This window comes from Patiria miniata, unplaced genomic scaffold (genome assembly GCF_015706575.1).
Source record: "Patiria miniata isolate m_02_andy unplaced genomic scaffold, ASM1570657v1 HiC_scaffold_20, whole genome shotgun sequence".
Taxonomy (NCBI): Eukaryota; Metazoa; Echinodermata; class Asteroidea; order Valvatida; family Asterinidae; genus Patiria; species Patiria miniata.
The window spans coordinates 14,639,847-14,660,063 of NW_024037059.1; the positions used below are offsets into that span (position 1 = coordinate 14,639,847).

Sequence of the window (20,217 nt, forward strand, 5' to 3'; positions counted from 1 at the left end):
GGCCAATATAAAAAAAATATTGATGCTGCGTCAGTTTCAAGTATTTTCAGCTTCCCTGTTCAGCAGAGACGCTCGCACCTGTTGTACCTAATTCAAACAGTTTCAATAGGAGCTTATTTATCAGCAAAGTGACATTGATGCGCGTCTGACACACCCACGACTCTCCTATTTTATGATAGGGGCAATTTCAATGTACTTTGTACCTTATTTAGTCACAATCAATACATCGATATTCTACTGAATGTTTGTTTTGGGTCCTTTTGGGGTTTTTTTCCGCCACCCATTCAAAGGTTACCAAATAATGCCCCATTACGTTTCATAAATGATGTCAATTAGCGTACACGCACGTATAATTACAATTCATGGAGAAATTAGGCAAACCTGGTTACCATTATGTATATGAATGTGATCGTCAGACTTACAATACAGTAATAATGAATGCACCATGTCATTTTTATATATGTAAATAAGGTTAATGTAATTTGAATGACCAAATTATATCCTGGATACTGTACGCATATCCGCAGGCCTATATTCAAGTGAATTAAATTCAAAGTGAATTGAATTCAATTCAATTCAATCCAATTTAATTCAAATCATTTCAATTTAATTGAATTCAAATCAATTAAATTCAAACTCACATTTATTTCCATGCCAAATGAGAGATATAAGCAGAGAATACACGAATAAGTGAATGAAGAGGTAAATGGAATTGTCAAAGAGGTGTCAGAGGCGAAACATATATAGGTATGGAGGCATCCTCTAGACGCCTAGGCTTGTGGCGAGATGCCTTGGACGTACTAACTCAAAACAGCAACAAGAACAAGTACACACAGAAGGTTGGACCAAGACAGAACCTAACCATGAAAAATTACGGATGAACTATAGAACAGTACGTATTAAGAGGAAAAAACATTTAGAATGTAAGTAACACTCAGAAGAAAAGAACACTTAGAATACAAGTAGTGGATGTCTCATCAGCATAAAGTTATTCATCCTGCTGCTGCGCAGCAAGAAAATTCATTCGAGGTGACAAATTTGAATTCCAATTGGTTAAAAAAAAAAGTAGGCACATTTATAAAGCAAAATGAAAGTGACTAGCCGATAAGAGTGCAGGCTGATTGATTCTACACAAAGAGCATAACTAACAGATGATAAAGAACAAATCCCCAAGAAGCAGAAACATTATGCTCACCAGTAGTTACTTCTCAAAACATGATTTATTTGCTCTCAAACAACGGCACACGTTTACAAACGGAGTTTATGGAAGTTGTTTGTTTCATGTATATATTGTTCACGCGCCTAAACTTTTCTCTACACGATTTCCTGTTTCAAATTTAAATTCATTAATTGTCCCAGCTTCCATTTTTTTTCTAATAATTTCAATTCTAGTCATCCTAGGCATGTTTCAATTTTGAAAGTCAAGTTGACATAATCAAATCTGTCACATTTCCCAAGATAATTCTCCGACCTGTCCTTTTTGTGCAGGTTGTAGCTTAAATTATAAATTTATAGAGAATATGCGAATGGATTTACCCCTTCCTAACATCTGAAGTGCACACTGAGTAAAAATTTCCAAAACAAGGAACGCAATGATATCAACCGGTACGGGCTTGGTTAATCAGTAACGCCTTTATCTTACTATCTGTTAGGCCTTATTCAGTAATGGATCTGCACTCCGATAAAAATGGAAAAACCATTTAATGGTTAATCCACTATCAGTTTAGCTTGGTATAACCATCGGCCGGAGTTTAATCGGAAGGACTTTGTAACGATAGCTTACTGCTCGGAACAAGTATAACTCCAGCTCGCAACGCGTTTGTTTTACATACTGAGGGTGTCTGAACCCGGTGATAGATAAGTATCAATCAATTTGTAAATTAAATTCACCATCAGCAAGATTTAGTCTAGTAAACTGGTGTTCGTGCCGATCGGTATAAAAAGCTCCGGAGCCGAGCAACCAAGATAAACATAGCGTCTAATACACACTGATCTGAAGAGGAAGAAATCCTCTCTGCTTGATGCTAGAGCGTGGTAACGCATGGAATCGGTTCATAAACTCAACTCGCGCTGTCATCTCCTTTTGACGTATACAGTTCAGGCTATATCAGTTTAAGAGGGAGAGATCTGAACGAGCGTGACATTTAAGCTTTGAATCCCGGAAGAGACTGCATGTTCTCGCGGTTGTAAACAGGAGTGGAAGGACACACTTGTAGCGGGGTTGTGCTCTGAAGGATCTCCGATCACGAGATGGGGCATTGCTGCTGCTCGAAAAACTGGGTTTATGTGTTCGGCGTGTTGGGGGCGTTTCTGATAATACTTGGAGGCGTTCTGGTCGTGGTCGTGAATATTTTCATCACTGCGACAGTTGAAACGGTAAGATGTTCTGGTTTATTGGTTCGTTTTACACTGATGATTTTAAACATTTTCTTTTGGATCATTTTTACCGGTATTAAACTTGCATGGATGGGCAGTCATTTGGTTACCAAAAACAAATACAATCACTGCAGTGCAGATAATCCTTTGTTTAAATCAGTACTGATATTCATTGGTATGATTTAGCAAAGTAGAAAAACAAACTGATCAAAGAACTACAAACGATCTTTGTTGACATGATTATAATCATCCATCATTTTACTGTTGTGTACCTGTTGCATATAAATTGCCCGTCACAACTACCATACAAAGTTGGTGGATTATTCCGACGATGTGTTCAGTGATAAGCATATATCCGTATTTCTGGTGATATTTATTCATCAAAATCCATCAGTACTAAACCTAATTTTAAACAATACCTTAAAATTTAAGTGGCACCTTTTAAAGTTACTTACACTTTCAGAGGCATTTTGACCTCTTGGACGGCTTTCAAGCCTGTTGCGGGCTCTATACCTTTACACTCACAAAAATTCTGTAATGGTTTCTTCAATATGCTGAAAAGTTACGTGGGAACCTAAGGGTAACTTAACGAATTAATGTAGCTTCCTGCCGAGGAAAACTGCATTAGGCCTATGTCTTATAGCCATAGATTTCGAAAAGGTCGAAACATGCTCTTTCTTGCATTTAAACATAATTATTTGTCGCCTTTCAAAGTAGATTTTTCCACAAAAAATGTGTTTTTTTATCCTCTGTACATTGGTGTAAGCTATATAATTCTAAATGAGAATATATGTAATTGATTGTTTTACTTGAATCAATTTTTGTATAATGGTCAGTGGGTTAGGTTTCCTTTAGTAAGCGTAAACATGTGCATGATTTGTGAAATGCACAACAGTCCGAGTTTTGGTACTCTCTAAATTCCAAAGAGTGAAAATTCACTTCATTCGAGTGAAGATTCACTCCCACAGTCGGAAACTAGGGACTAGATGTTTTAGAGTGAAATTTCTTCAATCGTAAAGATCGAGTTTTTACTCGAGCGTCGACTGAAGTGGTTCTTTTTTTAGACTATTTCAATCGAAAACGAGAGTGATTTTCACTCTTAAACGTCTTGTCCCTAATTTCACTCTTTGGAATTTAGAGGGTATAATACAAGCCTTAGAGCTTCGATTAATACATTACAATGAAAAGTTATATCACCAGGGAATCCATGGCAACGGCCTCTTTTCTTGCAGCAGAGTCTATTTGTAAGAAGGAAATACTTCTTCCGCTTTAACCCCTCTGAAAATGCCTCATGCTGAGGACTTTGGACGGCAGCAGGTGCCTTTATCTAGAGGGAAAGATTCAGCTAGAAGCTGTGCGAGCAATTCAGGTCTCAATCCATTAGTACAAGCAAGACAGTGAAACGCCATTACTAAAACATTGTTTAAACATAAATCATTAACCCCTTATAGTTATGAGTTCATTGTTTTGCTCCCAGACAATGTACTTTTGTTCATTAGTTTTAAATTACCCTCTTGGTAACGTGTAAGCATCACAACAGGCCTATGTACCCGTAACACATGCCAATTAACCTGACTAATCGTAAACATACGCAACATTATTGGCGTGGTTACCACGATAAAATTTGTTCTAATACTAATAGCGAATATTATTGCATTGCATATTCAAACTTTTCACTTGCATTTGCTCAAAAGGCTCCTTTTTAGCAAAGCTTTATGGAAATTCTACTAAAATACCAGTACTAAGGCCAAAAAAAAAGTCTCCGGTTTCTGGTATGGAGCTTGCCCAAAAAGTGGTGCGGCGACGCGGCTTTTTTTTTTTTTACCTGTTTTTTTTGCTTCAAATGTAGGCTGATGACTGCAAATGGTGCCCGACTAAACTTAGTGCCAATATTATGGGAGACCAGAGTGGCCACATAAAGCTTATTCTCGATCATAACCCTATCTAAAAACACGTTGAAATTGTGCAGCAGCAGGATTCCAGTCAAACAAAGGAATTTGGCGGTTTTGAGACATCATCTTTTATTGAAAAAAAAACTGTTTCATTTTGCCGACGCGCATGGTTACGGCGACGCGCGCGCATACCAGAAACCGGAGACTTTTTTTTTGCCTAACCTACTCGAACTTCAAAAGTCTGGGCAAATGCGTATTTAGGCTTTACTTAATTTCACGCTTAATCATTAGTCCTTGAAAACACCTCTACAGATATGTTGTTCCTAAAAGGTACGGAAACACGCTTGGGTGTATTTGCACTGCGAACGAACTTTAACTAATGGGTCGCTGACTCGCTGTGGTGATATATAATTGTATCTTGGCGACCATCGACCTACGAATAAGTAATAGGCAAACTATCTGATAAGATACCTTTATGTAGAGTGGTGCGATGTTGCTATATGAAATGAACATATTTAAACTCCAGGGTCACGATAATAATATTGACGTTATTACTGATAGATGTAAATGAGTCTTGTGACTTAGTCAAAGATATACAAAAAAAGGAGTGACTTCCAAAAAGTTGGATTTCCCCAACTGAACGGTGTTGTCGAAATTAAATTTCATCAAGCCAATCTACTCAGGCAAGTATCAGAATATTGAACCACCAATGTGATAAATAAATATAGATCAGTTGTGACGTACCTCCGAAAAGGTTTCAGGAAAAGCTTAGAATATAAACAGAAAAACTAAACTACAGCTTGAGCAATATTGGAATCAGATGTCCCACAAACTTGATGGTCAATTTTATACAAAGAACATTTATTGTTAAATTTTGGTACAGAAAAGTAAAATACTGTGTACAAAAGTGCTGTTGCTGTTTTTAACATGAGCTAATGTATTATAAAATACATCCACTTTCAATATTGTTCCGTCTTTCCCAATATTTTTAGGATACCACTTTAGTAGAAGGGTCAACGGCGTTCGAAACCTGGGTGGAGACCCCAACCCCAGTCTACATGCAGTACTACGTATGGAATCTTACCAATAAGGAGGAATTCTTGAACGGAAGTAAACCTGCATTTGAGGAAGTTGGACCTTACACTTACAGGTACAAAATCAACTATAAGATCACCGCCTGATCGAAACAAAGCAAACTTATCTCACTAAGTTCGAAACCAATTTAACCAAAAACTTGAGCAGACTCACACTAAGACATTGAAGCAAAAAAGATTGAATGATGGAATCTGCATGTTACCTAAATGACGATTTTAATGTGGGACGTACATAACCTTTTGATAAAATTTGTCGACAAAAGGTACTTAGAGGAAACTTTAGCCGGATGTTTCAAATTGTGTGCAATTGACAGCCAATGTTTAATGACGAAACCCACATCTTTGTGTGATCCATATGCATGGATAGGCCTAATTTGTTTGATTTATACTACAAGTCCGGATTTGATCTTGTTACATCAATCTTGTTGACGGCGCACTTTTCCATTTCGTCTTTAAAAGTTACTGTATTATTAACTCTTTCCTGCGTGGGTGATGTAGCCTTATACTGGGTTATTTATCAGGTTTTCCGGATTTGCAACAAACGTAAGTTACATGACAACTATAACGAAGATTAATGATTGGCTCATACATCAAACAAGACCGGTACCGCCTTTGAGAAAGATTGAGCCAGTTTCAAAAACAAACTCCCTTTACCACAGCCGATGTAAGTCTCTCAACTTCAGCTGACAAAGTTGGCGCCAAGACGTTTTCTGTCGTTGTAGTTCCCTAATTAAGGCAGACAACGTGTCCAAACCACTTAACTCTGACTGAAAAATCATTATAGAATGTTTCCCAGATTGCTGACAGTCATGTCTTCAACTTCAGTTTTACAAATTATGTTCACCTCCCCCCTTTAATAGTCCAACAAAGAACCGCTATCCTTTCATTAAATTCAATTTCAGGATATTATTTGTCAAGTTAAGTTTGACTTTATATTTGACAATTTTCATAGTGCACTCTGTTATGGGTATCTGCTTGATCTTAATTGCTATTGAGGCAGGATACGGCAAGATATAAAAGTGAGTGCGTGCTCGTGAATGAATATAGTTATGTTATAGTTATAAAGTCTGGGATTTGAAGCGCGTGATATCCAATACCAAGTGAAAATCATTAACGAAGGGCAAACAACCAATACAATGAAAAAAAGATATACCAATAACAATTTTTACTCAAAAATCTAATTCTATTGCAGGTTGATTGAACCAGCCTTATTATTTTCCAAAGAAACATTGCATGTTTTGAACTTTTTCCCATTTCTTATACTACACGTTTCAGCAAAAGCAGATAAAATATTAATTGGGATACACGTGTCATATTTGGTAAATTTCAATAATCTTGACCAGGAGTTAATTTTGAAGAAAGATACAAAGTGTCTTTTTTTGAATCCTTCTCTTTTCTTTCTCAGAGAAATCAGGAGAAAAAGTAACATTTCCTTTGACGACGAGGATGGGACCGTGACATTTTACAACTACAAGGCCTACATCTTTGATCGCGATCAGTCGGTGGGCTGGGACAATGACACGTTTACCACTATTGATCTTCTGACAGTCGTGAGTGTTGTTATTTTTCTATGGTTTTTTTTAATCGAACAAAATATTAGTTTTCCATATTTATATTCGATATTGAGTTTACAAATTAATATTGTAACAAAAGCAATATCTGCCCTACGCAAGTGTACCGTGATATTTTACAACTACAAGGCCTACATCTTTGATCGCGATCAGTCGGTGGGCTGGGACAATGACACGTTTACCACTATTGATCTTCCGACAGTCGTGAGTGTTGTTATTTTTCTATGTTTTTTTTTTAATCGAACAAAATATTAGTTTCCGTATTTATATTCTATATTGAGTTTACAAATTTGTAACAAAAGCAATATCGGCCCTATACGCAAGTGTCTCTGCTACAGAAATATGCTCTTATACCTGCTTAAAACGCTTTAATGGTATTTCATTTATTTAAAGAGGGCTACGAATCATTTTTCTTTAGACGCATTCTCTTCACTTGCGGTAAACCTGATCATGTTTTTGATACCGATTCCGCACTCGATCTTTTCAGAGAAGCACTTTCATCAAAACGCAAGGCTCCTTATTTGAAAAGTAACGGGTCATGTCACGGTCCACATAAATGCAAACACTGATGGCGGTTCGGTTTCATCCGGCCTCGGCATGGTGCTCCGACCATCTCCGGTGCCGCATGGCTTCGCAAAACAAAGATGCCTCGGATTTGATGGAGTGCGTGGGCCGGATATTCGTTGCTGTAATTAAAGTCAGGACTTGTAGAGAATGACAAGAAAGAACGAGATTCGATCGATAGATCAGTTGCGATTCAACGGCCGAGATTGTCGTGGTAATAAAAGGGTCAGGATGGACGGGATATTACCTGCTTGACGCGCCGACTGACAAACAAACTCTCAATCATTGGACCGTAATTTGGTATAAACATGTAGTGGCCAATCTCGGGACCGTTATTTTATAGAAAATTCCTTTAGTATAAAATGGAAACAAACCAAGAAACACTCACGATTGAAACAAGCGGCAACAATAAGGGCACATCCTAGAAACTGAAGCGGATTTGCTGCTGTGTTGAGATCTCGACACCATTTCAAATGACAAATTTCACCGCGGTGAACAAAATGGGTCGGGCAAATTTGCCTCAGTCCCAACGTGATCAGTCATGTGGTCAAACAGGCTGTAACAAGCCCCTAACAACCTAGTTTATCAACCCCATATCATTGAACACAAAATATCATGGCAGTGCCTACTTCCACCAAACCAAACGGTCACGCAGACTAAATAAATTACTCTTGCCTTAAAACCATCAGGTAAACCGAATGACGGCGAGTACAACAAACCACAGCCTATAATTCCCTTACAAGAAGAAAAACATTTTACAAAGTTCCGAACATCAGTTTTGAAGATTAGACATTACGCCCTCTCTCGAAAAAGAAAGGATGATGGCTTTAATCTTATAACGATAAACTGTTTATTATTATTTTTTTCGCGATCTAGACGTTCGGCCATGTGATGCAATACAGTGACACTGGTAAATTCTTGCACAAGCTGGTTCACAGAGGATCTCTTTCGAATCTGATTATTGATGTTTCGGTGAGTTCGCATGCCTAATTGAGAGAACTAAAGAATTTGTAAGGCTTTACAATATCTTTTGTAGAATGACAGTGCACGTTATTGCTTTAAAAATGCTGCTTTCTTTTACATTATTTGTGATTGATTAAACTGAAGTCAGGTTGGTCTAATAAAAACTCGACATTTAAGCGATCACATCACGTTCCTTGATAATGACCGTATGTCTGAGTAACAAAAAAGCTGAAACGCATTCAATGGGAACTGGGCACATCTCAACTCAGTGAAATTATCATGGACGGACAGACGGAATCTTTGAAACAGGTTAGCAGAAACAATCGTAAAGATTATGACGATAAATTATCCTCTGACGAAAAAAAATGGTTGTTGATTTCATTAACTGAACAAAAGCTTAATACGATTATTTCCACGTTCCCGTCAAGGTGGTCGGATTTATGTACGGTTTCGAGCAACCGTACTTGACGTTTCTCAATAGCATATTCACTTCAGTAGAACTCCCAACAGAATTCGGGATATTTTATGGGGTGAGTAATTTTCAAGTCGTTGAGCTAATAATTCCTAAAGTCATTTTACCACACTGGAGTCAAGATCGTTGAGGAATTAATTCAAAGAAATCCCACTCAGTCAAGTAAGAAAGGATGGAAACACGCTGTTTAGTTCCTTGCACAAAGCGACCTCTGAAGTTCTTTTGACTTACTCATTATCAGCAGTACAAGTTGCTAAACATAATAAAACTATTAAGGAATTCATAAACCGAAACATAGCAGACACATCCTGGGGAAAAAATCAAGTAAGGATCACTTTCTCGATTTATAGTTTGCACTTTTACCAGGAAAGCAACCCTCAAAATTTAAGAACTTGTTCGACATGCGCTCCAGCTTGGTGCCACCTAAATCACGTCTTGTATTGTGGTTCACACATTTTCTTTCATACGCAGTCAAACGACACACTAGCGGCGGAATGGGTTGTGTACACGGGACAAACTGATGTATCTCTGGTCAACCAAATCAAGACTTGGAATAACCTGACGTCACTCACTTACTGGAGTAATGAATATGCCAACATGCTGAACGGAACAGGTACATAATTTCATTACAGATCCAATGAAAGGTAAATGTGAAATATCTACTTTAATCCCCAAGACCAAGAGATATAAACAAAAAAATAAAAACGCCAACAGGTGCTTGAGACAAAAAGTTGAAACACGCAGATTAATGAATACAAGGGGTAGACAATAATGTGACCACAGGCTTTTTTTGATTAGCTTACTTTATGATGGCTGTCATTTTAATTGTGGATTTAGATAAATAATTATATTCGAATTTGCTTTTTCAATTCAACGCCGATTGCTTCACGAGACGAATTTCAAAGATTTTGGACGAATCGGAGTGCTAACAATTTGAATTATACTGAACCTTAAATGAAATCTCGTGGTGGCTTTTTGAAATTCAAATTGAGAATTGAGCTTGGCGATGTTCGGGGACGAAATTAAAGTATCGATATAGGGAATTCGTGTGATACAAGTGTTAAAATAGCCGGGAAAACCTATATTTATCTTAAAATCTGAAATTGAACTTTCAAAAATGATGCTTTATGGTATTTCACTTTAACAGATGGGCAGGCATTCCATCCATTTCTTACCGAGGATGACGTATTGTACATCTACGTGCCAGACATATGCAGGTAACAAGTCGTAAATTTGTGGTTACTGTTTAAATTAACTTCGTAATATTGCATTTTGAAGCAAATTGTTTCAAAGCAGAGCAATCAACACATTTTTTTCTATGATATCCTGTACCCCTAAAATCAGGGCTGGTGTCATAGAGTATACGGGCCCCAATGAGTTGCGAGGCATACCAACGGCCAAGTATTCTGCCCCGGCTTACCAGTACGCAAGCGCAGAAGAATATCCAGATAACATAGGATTTTGCACACCCGACGAGAGCGGATGCACTCCCAACGGACTACTGAATGCAACAACGTGCAAAAGTAAGTTCTACTGTGAAAAGGTAACAACGGTTTTACCCAGTGAGTCAAAAAGAACATTCCTTATCATAAGCAAATAAGCATCAAGTATTTCCAAAAATCCAAATCCAAGTTGTGTCAGATTGACATTTTCTATCCTATTTCACAATACTCATCCTCGTTTCTATGGTAAAACTTATCATAAACATCACGCATTTTTTAAAAATCAACATTATGTCGGACCGACATTTTCTATTTTTTTTTCAACCAAACTCATCCTCGTTTCCTTGCGTAAAACATCTATATTCTAACTTTCTTCTCTTCACAGCCGCTCCGATATTCTATTCGTCTCCACATTTCTTGTACGGGAGCACAGATCTATTGGACAGTGTGATTGGATTTAATCCAATCCAAGACCAACACAAGGTGGACTTTGACATCGAAATGGTGGGTTCCTGAGATCGTAAAACCACACTACAAATTCAAACAAGACTAGCCATTCGATATCCAACTCCGCCAATAATATACAACATTCTTTACTGTTGCTAGGATGCTTTGAACGCTCAAGAGGGCAAAATGGCCGGCAAATAAAGCATAATTAGTTTTTTTTTCTTGCATCAGATAGAATAAGCAATAATGTTCAGTTAATTGCTACCGGTACATAATGATATACCGTTATTTGTTCATAAATTGTGATAATTTGTATTTCTAACCTATCAACTTAACGTTGTGTTTGGCATATGCTGTTGTGCTTTTGAACTATAGAGCTCGTAAAAAAACGTCGACTGCTGACCACAGTTTATCAAACTGTCATCACCAACAAAAACTGATAAGTACCTGATCAATATAGCCGTAGTATTTGTATTTATATCATGAAATGTGAACTTTTCTTTCAGCTTACTGGTGTTGCTATGCAAGTCTCAAACCGTTTACAAGTCAATATAAAAGTAGGTCCTCTTAGCCAAATCAGGTAAGTCTTGCATAATGCTGGAGCATTTCTATAAAAGCTTTTCAACCATCTCAAGAGTTTTAATACATCCATGCAACTTAAGAATTTACATTTTTCGATAAAATTTTCATGTTTCGATTCAATGTGTTTAAATATTTTCTAACAACAATAGCGTACAATAGGTAAAACTAGTACAGTTACAACAGATATAGTGTATGGCTCTTGTTTGTGAAAATGGCTAGGCAAGTTGATTAATTTAACCAGAAATACCAGAGGTGTATGTGCATTGACCTGGATATCTGAAAATCGAGCGTTGTCCAAGTGCCAAATTCCCGTGTCACCAAGACGAGAATCCAATGCAAATGTTGATGCTGAAGCCAGCGTACTTCTATATTGCTCTGAAATGGCCTCACCAGTAAATGCTTTTATTTATTTTCAAAATATAACCGATAGGGTCATTGGTCAAATTTACACGTAGTTAAAATGCGTGCTCGCTACAATTTGTTCTCTACAAATTGCTCCAACAAATTGCTTAATGTCACATGGCCCTGTTGCCTGGGATGACACATGCACCAAATATCACAGGTGTAAAAATGGGTGACGTTTTCACATCAACCATTACAAAAGACACATTTATGTAAGACAGTCAACACTATTTGTAAAAAGACAGAATACTACGAAAGTATTTATACTTTCGAGCTTTTATTTTATTTTTTTTCTACAGCGAGTCAAGAAACATCCCTTCATTGTATTTCCCGTACTTCTGGCTGAATGAGGTACGTGCATTTAGATACCTGTTCGGTTGTTCCCATTATTTTTCTACACGCGTGATCTATCATAGGATTAATATGATTTTTTTGGCTTTTTACGGGTAACAGAGAGAAGATGCATTAATCACTGGTCGCGTCCGTCACAGGGATGGTGGTTGCACTTAAGCGTGCACGGGGTTTGGTCGCTTAGTGATAGAGCTTCGTGTCCACGCAGAGATAGTTTTTATCAAGCACCGTGTTACTCTTCGTTTGATTAGATAGAGTAGGCCTACATGTACCTAGGCCCGGGTAAGGGTTTTGAGAAATTGCTATGGTAGGGTTGACTTTTAGTGGGAAGTGCATGCTTGGGTTGAAAGTCCACTCCGAAAACTGACGTAGGCACATCTTTTTTGCTTGGTATTTTGGTTACTTTAACATCTATAAATAATGCTCCACAGTGTTAGAAGGGCCCTTAAATTGAGGCAAGAGGAATTATGAAAAAAATAACTGCCTACATCTATATTAAAGCAAAATAGCTGTTTACGTTTTCTCGTGCATGTAAAAAGACGAAATCATAATGTTATTTCCCATTCTATATCTCCAACTGGAATGGATGATTTTGTATATTAACGGCATGTAAATTCCCGTTACAAAATTACTTCTGCATAAAATTCTAAAATAATTTGTATTATTGCTGAAAGCAGTGCGAAGGAGAAGTTGAAATGCCAACCCTTATCCCTTGAAAATATCACGGTATTAAATTTAGTATGAACATAGCTTCGACTACAAGACGAACTGCATTTAACAGAGAATCCTTACCGATAAGCCCACATATCTAAGTGGATTAATTTTGAAAGACAAACAATGTACAAAAAACTGTTCCGAGCACTAACACTACTCCATGTCATCGAAGTTAAATTACAACGGTAAACTTGTAGTTTAGGACCACGTTCCATACGTGAGAACGAAAAGACACTTTTATGATTTGAGACTAAATACCTTAACCATTTGGCTGTGATAAAGGCAGGGAAAAATCACTTAAATAGTTCGCTAAGATACCATGTTGAATCTCAGCTAGCTTAATTTTGTGGAAAGAGGGCAGGGTTTAGATTTATGAAAGGAATTTGTCAGACATAAGAGGTGTCCTAAACTTCACCACTGCCACTACAACTACGATAAAGACTTTTGTAAGGCGGGCGCAGCCGCATATCAATGAGCCTAGGCACAGCCTTCATTCACGGTAGGCTGAGGCAATAGGCGCATGCCCGCGTTCAATATTCCGACGGGAACCCATTACTAAATCTTGTAAAAGTAAAATAATGTGTCCAGATAATCTGAATCCACTTCTGCCAACAAACGTACCCTCTAAAATGATTGTGTCAACATGAAAAGGTTATTACATACTGTATAGCGAGGATGCACACTTGCCATTCATGGGGAAAGTCTTTAGAGAATGCCAAACATTAATGTCAAACAGAAACTTACCGGTGCAAAATCGTAGCAAGTGCTGCCGTTTCCGTCCAGTTTTGCTGATGATTTCCACATTTATATTCCATGGTTCTGTCAACACGAAGTACACACATGTAGACGTGGATTCGCGAACATTTTTCCACTGAAACAGTTGCCTGAATTCCTCCACTGACTGTTCCGGAACAACATATTCCTCACTTGTACAGTTAAGTAAACATTCTGTTGCAAAAATTCCTGAAAAATCCTCGGTACATAATCCAGAAAAATACTGTTGTTTCTGTCAACCGGTCCACCCGAACAGACACCGCGGTGTGCATTGTTGCGGTGCTTTTTGAACATGGCGCCCGACATACAGTATGTCGGCATATTTCGCATTGTGTTGAATACAAAGGGTGCGCGTGCCTGGCTGAAATGACGTCATCATTTTTTTGGCGCGCAGTCAAAAAGTGGCATTTAGGTACTTGTATCGTCTGCTTTTTAGCTTTCCAAAAGCATAACGCATTAGCCATTCATTCAACGGCGGATTCGAGAAAGGGGGAGTGGCAAGTCCAGATTTTTGTTTGTAAAGTTGAATTTTAAGCCTGAAAATGTGAGAAAGAAATGAATAAACAGTCCAAGTAAACAAATAGTGTGGTCTAATTGGAAGCTGGCTAGAATGGTGATGGGGTAAACCAAGTAAACGTTTCAATGAATATTTGTGTTTTCCTATTCTAATTTCTCTAGAGTTCGGTTTTGGATGAGGCTACAGCTGATTTCTTCAAAGGAGACGTCCAGAATCTCCTGCTCATCGCTGACTGTGTCAAGGCGGCTGTTTTCTCGGTCGGTGCCGGCATCTTTGTAGGGTCAGTGATCATTTTTATGGTGAGGTGCTACCGGGCCCAAAAACGAAGGAAGCTTGTGAGTATACCACGGGAAAATATGTGAATGTTTATGCTTGCCCCCAGTAATTTTGCATTTGGGTAAAATTTGATTCATCAATAAAAAGGAATTGCAGAATGAGATGTAAGACGAACATCAACAACGTTTTGTGTAAATGTACGCTTTGCTGTGGTTGTTATTTCCATAGCAATGTGTAGTCATGAGAATTTGAAATTTTCGGATACATCCAATAAATGTATACAGACAATCCCATGATCTTGTGCAGTTCGCCTTTAAAGGTACTTGTTTATATGTGGAAGATGTTATCCTGTAGCGCCCTCTAATGCATAAGAGCATTACATGCAGCAATCCTTTTCATTGTAGACTGATCGACGTGTGATAACTGTTCAAGGGGAGCCGAAACCAGACGATGGGATAATCAACACGACATACGATCACGAGTACGATGAGTTACCAGCGGCACAACCGTCAGTCTCGGGGGAAAACGGCACGGCAAAATTTAATTAGGACCGCGATGTGTGGACTCTCTTTGCAGGAACAGTAGATGGCGCTGTGTAAATTAATCAATGACGTCCAAGTGTTAGACTGGTTCCCCGTCCCTCCGTTGTCTTTCGGACTTATGGGAGCGGGAACCAGTCTATTCAAGTGTCTGCCATGCTCTCTTTTGAGGGCGTAGTTTTGCATGGAGTCGGGATCGATCCATATTAACTTTACAAAAACACAACCTAGTTTCCGCATGCGTGCATCGGTTTGAGGGGAACTTGTTGACAAGCAATGTTGTCCCAAGGTTGATACCTCTTGTAATGAAGCCATCTTTTATTTTGAAAAGAGGCGGAGATCTTGAGGAAAGGGCGGGGCATTAGCATCTTTGAGAAGGGGGTGAGTTGGGTCGAAAGGGTTTAAGTATAAAGTCGACTTTCTGTTGTGCAGTTCTATTTTGTCAATAAAGCCTATTTTGTTAAGCTGGACATTATGCTGTCAATCGTCAAACAGTTAAATAACAATTCCTTGTGAGGCATCTATTTCCTGTCCTGTAGGCTTGGAGATACTCAGTTGTATACATTGGGTTCTGTAAGGAAGAGGCTGAACACTATGAGCCGAAATTGTGCAGCAAGACTGTCTGCTCTGAGCTACGTCCATAAATACAGCCAATCATCCAAAACTCTACTGATGTATGTTTTGTTAAATCACTAAAATTTCTGCAATTTCGACAAAATTTCAACTGGGGATACACAGCTCCAAGTTTTCCAGACAGTGCCTTAACTGCGAGCAGTTACTTCTCTTCAGTTTAAGAAGAACAAGTACAGGAAATTGTGTACTGACCACGAAAATATGTGAATTACTTCAGGATTTCTAGACAAAATATGATGTATAGATGTTTTATGCACGGTGATAGATAGATTAACTGCCACTAGTAGCAGGCTGCTTGCACATTTTCATGTTGTTTTTTTAAAAATGTGATTGATTCTCTCACTGATGAAAAAAATATATGTTGTTTAATTTCTTGTGGTTAAGAACGAGAAGTATGCAATATAACTTTCTCGTCTTTGTCCATGAGCAACGTATACTCAGGTTCTTATTCCAATTTCAGCAGTATTTAAGACTTAGTGGTTCAGCTGTAGGTCTATCTTGTTCAAGATAAATTATTTATTGAATTGTCAAATGGTGTTTTTTTATATTACCATTTTAAATTACAAAATTTACCAGTGGATAAATCCAAACAAGTTTTGTACAAACAAATCTAAACACAAGCCTTCTACAAGGTGTTTAAAAGAAAACACCTTTTTTACACATAAATTGGGTAAAATTTGTTGTTTTTAAGCGAAGATAATTTCTGGTATGATAGCCACAGGACGAAAAGGGCAACCTAAGTAAGTTTGAACACAGTATGTAAAGTATTATACTATTATGAGAGTCAGGCTGGCTTAAATTTCTGCACAAGTACTGCTCCTAGTTTTGCACAAATATTAAAGTTTTAAGGACTGAATTGTAAATTTGATTTTTTTTATGGATTGTAAATATCACTATTTTTTGTTGACACAATGAAGAGACATAGCTGTCAATAAATTGATAGGGTTGGTATCAAATAATCACTGAAACTGGCCTGTCATGCAGTTTATTACAAATGATTTTTTTACGTAATCTTGTTCAAACCATTTCGTGGGTAATTTTAGTCCAATTTACTCCAACAGGTTTTTCTCCCCTTTCCTATTTTGCATAGTACACAGGAGAAGTTTGTTAATTTCAATCTGATTCAAATGAAAACTTCAGCGTATTATGTTGTTAAACCAGGAATGACATATATTGATATTTTGCCCCCTCCCCGAAAAAACAAACAAACAACCCAACAATCAAAACCAAGTAGACATCTGGTTACAAACCTAGTTTAGGATAATTTTAAGCAGAGAGTATTATTTTTGAAAATATTACTTCAAAGGACAAAAAACAGCAAAGTCATGACAAATTGGTAACTTTTTTATCTTTTTTAACTTCATATGCCAACTGATACCCCACTTTTCTCGTTTACACTTCTCAAATTTAATGGTACTCTTTTTGTTCAACAGAGCCAATCAAAGATTACATACATAATGAACCCGTTCAAAGCACGTCTTTTTTTTTCAACATGTGATCAAGCTTTATCAACATGTAACAAGAACAAGAATTTATTCACTAACTTCAACACATGATGTGTATGTACATTTTGAAGGTTTTCATTATTACAAATGCTAATTTCTTACTTTCAGTAAGCAACGAATGGCGACATAAATGACCGACTCTTTAAAGGTTTATGATTTCTGGGCTTCATCTCTGTCTCTAGCAATAGTATAATGACACCTTTATGGTAAAATCTCAGAAATTCCATATTTCAGAAGGGATTTTTGAAGTATGTGAAATCTGGAAAAATCCTGACAAATCTCAGCCTGGCAGTTAAATGTTGACAAAGCCAGAAAAAAACATGGTTCCAAAAACTACAAATTTAATTTATTCCTTTGCATCAGATACTCCTCAAGCAAGCATTAGAAACTCTTGCAGAACACATCAGGATAACACTGATCTTGCAATCTTGAACCAAACTGCTCTGTAACACAACCAACCACTACGTGGCAATATGCAAAAAAAAGGCAATCATTTTATCAAGCAAAGAATTCATTCAATGGGTTAGCAAGTTGAGAAATATCATGACTTAATAAGTTATAACTCTTACAACGCCATGATATATAACTATACACAACATCAGCGGCAATAAAAAAAAACTGTCAATGAGACATGATAAAAACATGGCAGAAAACCTGGACAAATTCTATATTTTAAGTTTCCAAAAAACAACTGCTTGAACACACGCTTTGTGGGTGAACCAAAATACAAATTCATTCTGAAAAACTACTGTTACAATATTTACAAAGTTTACTTTAAAAACCAAAATCAGAGCACTATTAATGAAAAGAAATTAAGTATAAAAAGAATAATAATTGAACACCACTATGCTAGCAGTATTTTCACTCTAAAAGGTGACCATTTATTGTGTTTGTGAGAAAAATAAGGATTTTGTTAGTAACTGTACTTCATGGTTGAAATTCAAACAATGCTTCAATTTGACTGCCATGCACATACATGTACAGCAAAAATCATTTCCTTTTTTGAATCAAACCCATTTTTTTTACCAGATTAATGCAAACAAATAAAAATTCAAAAAAGTTCAAATATATGTTTCACTCGTAATAAACTTTAAACTGAAACCTTTCTGATCAGAAAAATCATTGGTGACAGCTTTTTAATCATTTGACCAACACACTCTTTTTCTAAACTTTAGACCCCTAAATGTCTTTGTTTTGCTGGGGAAAACTAAACAGAATTGAAAATCGATGTCATAAGCACACATACAATGGTCCTCTGAGACAGTCCAAATGTTCTGGCACTGTACACAAAATTCTTATTGACGCGCATGAACGTTTACACATTAAAATAACACTGTTGTTGACGACTCATTAAGGGAAAAAAAGGAAAAACTAAAAGATTATTGCTAAAGTCAGTATTTGAAAAGTGATGGATGGACTTTTACCAAACAAACCGAAATGCAAAAGAGGAATGTACAAGGATTTGAAAATGAGTTCAATCTTGTCTGTGACAATAATAAGTATTCACTTTAATATTTACAATAAAAGAATAGTTTAAAGATGAATTCAATTGTTAAATATTCATGGGTGGTTAAACTACGGGAATTCAAACTTCTCCACTGTTAGTTCAATAATTATTACTGGCTCTAATGGGAACTTGAACAAAAGTGAACGCTAAATTAAATACCAGTTCTACAGTCCCCCAAAAAAGATAATAATTCAAATGTATGTCTTAGTTGTTAAAAGGTTTGAAACTCCATATTCGCTTTTCAAGGTCGTTTCACCAATTTACATCTAAACCATGTTTCAACCACTATAAATTAACTTTACTACACCTTCTTTTTTCACTTGCGTATCTACGAGCAAAATTCCGACGAAAAATTTGATTCATTGGCAAAGTGAATGCGTCATACAAGTTAAACAAAACACAAAGCAAACTCAAACAGGATGATATGATTTGGATGAATTCTGACCTGATATTTTACGTAAATATTTATACTTTGGAAAGTAATATCAACATATGTACAGTTACTTACATCTTTTGCGGGAAAGGTTTTGGGGATTATTCGTGCACTGGCTGTGGTGGACATATTCGTATTAATTGATAATTTTGTTTCAGTTTAATTTCGAGGATTGGTAATTTTTTTAAAAATATTTTCTGTTGCCTAGAGAAAGTAGCACTACATGCTAACAACAGTAATGACAGTTGATTTTAATTAACTTTCTATTGTTTCTGCCTTCCATACAGTTTGATTTTATCACTATAAAATTGTTTGTGGACAGTTTGGCAAGTGAATCAATTTTATCATTAATGACAATAATCAGCTGCCTAACTATGATATGTGGTTTCTTGACATTCATTTTAACAACTGTTACAAATTTACATGGACTAATTAAGTGACTTTTCCTTTTTTCAGTTTGGTCAAGGGGAAACTGGTTATCTTACTTTGTGCAGAACTTACATCATGTTCCTTGGTCTTCAGCGCTTCCGTCGACGATTGCTGCGACGGATCTGTAAGAAAAGGAGAAAAATTACACGAATTGCATTACTATGAATTCAAGTGAATTTCATTCAGACTTTCATTTGTGATTATGACCATTAGAGTGTGCTCAAAGGTTCATTTCACTTTGTTAATTTGTGCCACGAATTTGATATCAAATTTGATTTGGCCCTCAATTTTTTTTTTTAAAGGGAATGTACATCATTGGCGTTTGCTGTAATTTTCAGAAATGAACTATTTCAGGGGTTAGTATAATAGGTCAAATATTGTTACACTGACATGTTTGAAGTTTTGTGTTCGAAAATGCTGGATAAACCAAGAAAAACAAAAATGTTCAAGTAGTCTGGTTCCCTGACTCCACTAAGGATAAAATCGATCAATTAATAGATGTCGGAAAATTGTAAGGTGAGGGAACCAGTGTAGCTGGCCTGCACCCGTTCATGAACATGTAACCAATAGCAAACAAAATTTGGACTAAAAAAAAATGGTAAATTTGGAGCAGTAGTTGAAAAATACTTCGGTTTTTCCAACGGTGGTCGGCCGACCACTGTTGGAAATGTATACAAAAATACCATTTTCTTGAAAATGACTTTACACCAGGTGCCACAATTTTACAGGATGCT

General features: G+C 36.9%; 2 protein-coding genes across 3 annotated transcripts in view; one reads left to right on the forward strand and one right to left on the reverse strand.

Moving 5' to 3' along the window:
• The first annotated feature begins 1,733 nt into the window (after nt 1–1,733).
• On the forward strand, nt 1,734–19,233 carry LOC119727501 (lysosome membrane protein 2-like). 2 transcript variants are annotated; one of them, XM_038199389.1, is made up of 14 exons: nt 1,734–2,376; nt 5,261–5,418; nt 6,768–6,821; nt 7,047–7,137; nt 8,374–8,469; nt 8,889–8,990; nt 9,404–9,545; nt 10,080–10,149; nt 10,277–10,455; nt 10,760–10,878; nt 11,328–11,401; nt 12,105–12,156; nt 14,323–14,496; nt 14,842–19,233. In XM_038199389.1, the coding sequence occupies exons 1-14, from the start codon at nt 2,251–2,253 to the stop codon at nt 14,983–14,985; spliced, it is 1,581 nt and encodes a 526-aa protein (XP_038055317.1). In that variant the 5' UTR covers nt 1,734–2,250; the 3' UTR covers nt 14,986–19,233. The 2 variants fall into 2 exon arrangements, with proteins under 2 accessions (XP_038055317.1, XP_038055316.1); XM_038199388.1 differs by lacking the exon at nt 7,047–7,137 and having other exon boundaries at nt 6,768–6,912.
• The window catches only part of LOC119727500 (sister chromatid cohesion protein PDS5 homolog A-B-like), a 30,796-nt gene continuing 28,012 nt past the window's right edge, over nt 17,434–20,217 (reverse strand). Inside the window, exon 28 of the mRNA XM_038199387.1 lies at nt 17,434–19,605. Coding sequence (XP_038055315.1) covers nt 19,573–19,605 — 33 coding nt within the window. The 3' untranslated portion in view covers nt 17,434–19,572. The remainder of the gene's footprint in view (nt 19,606–20,217) is intronic.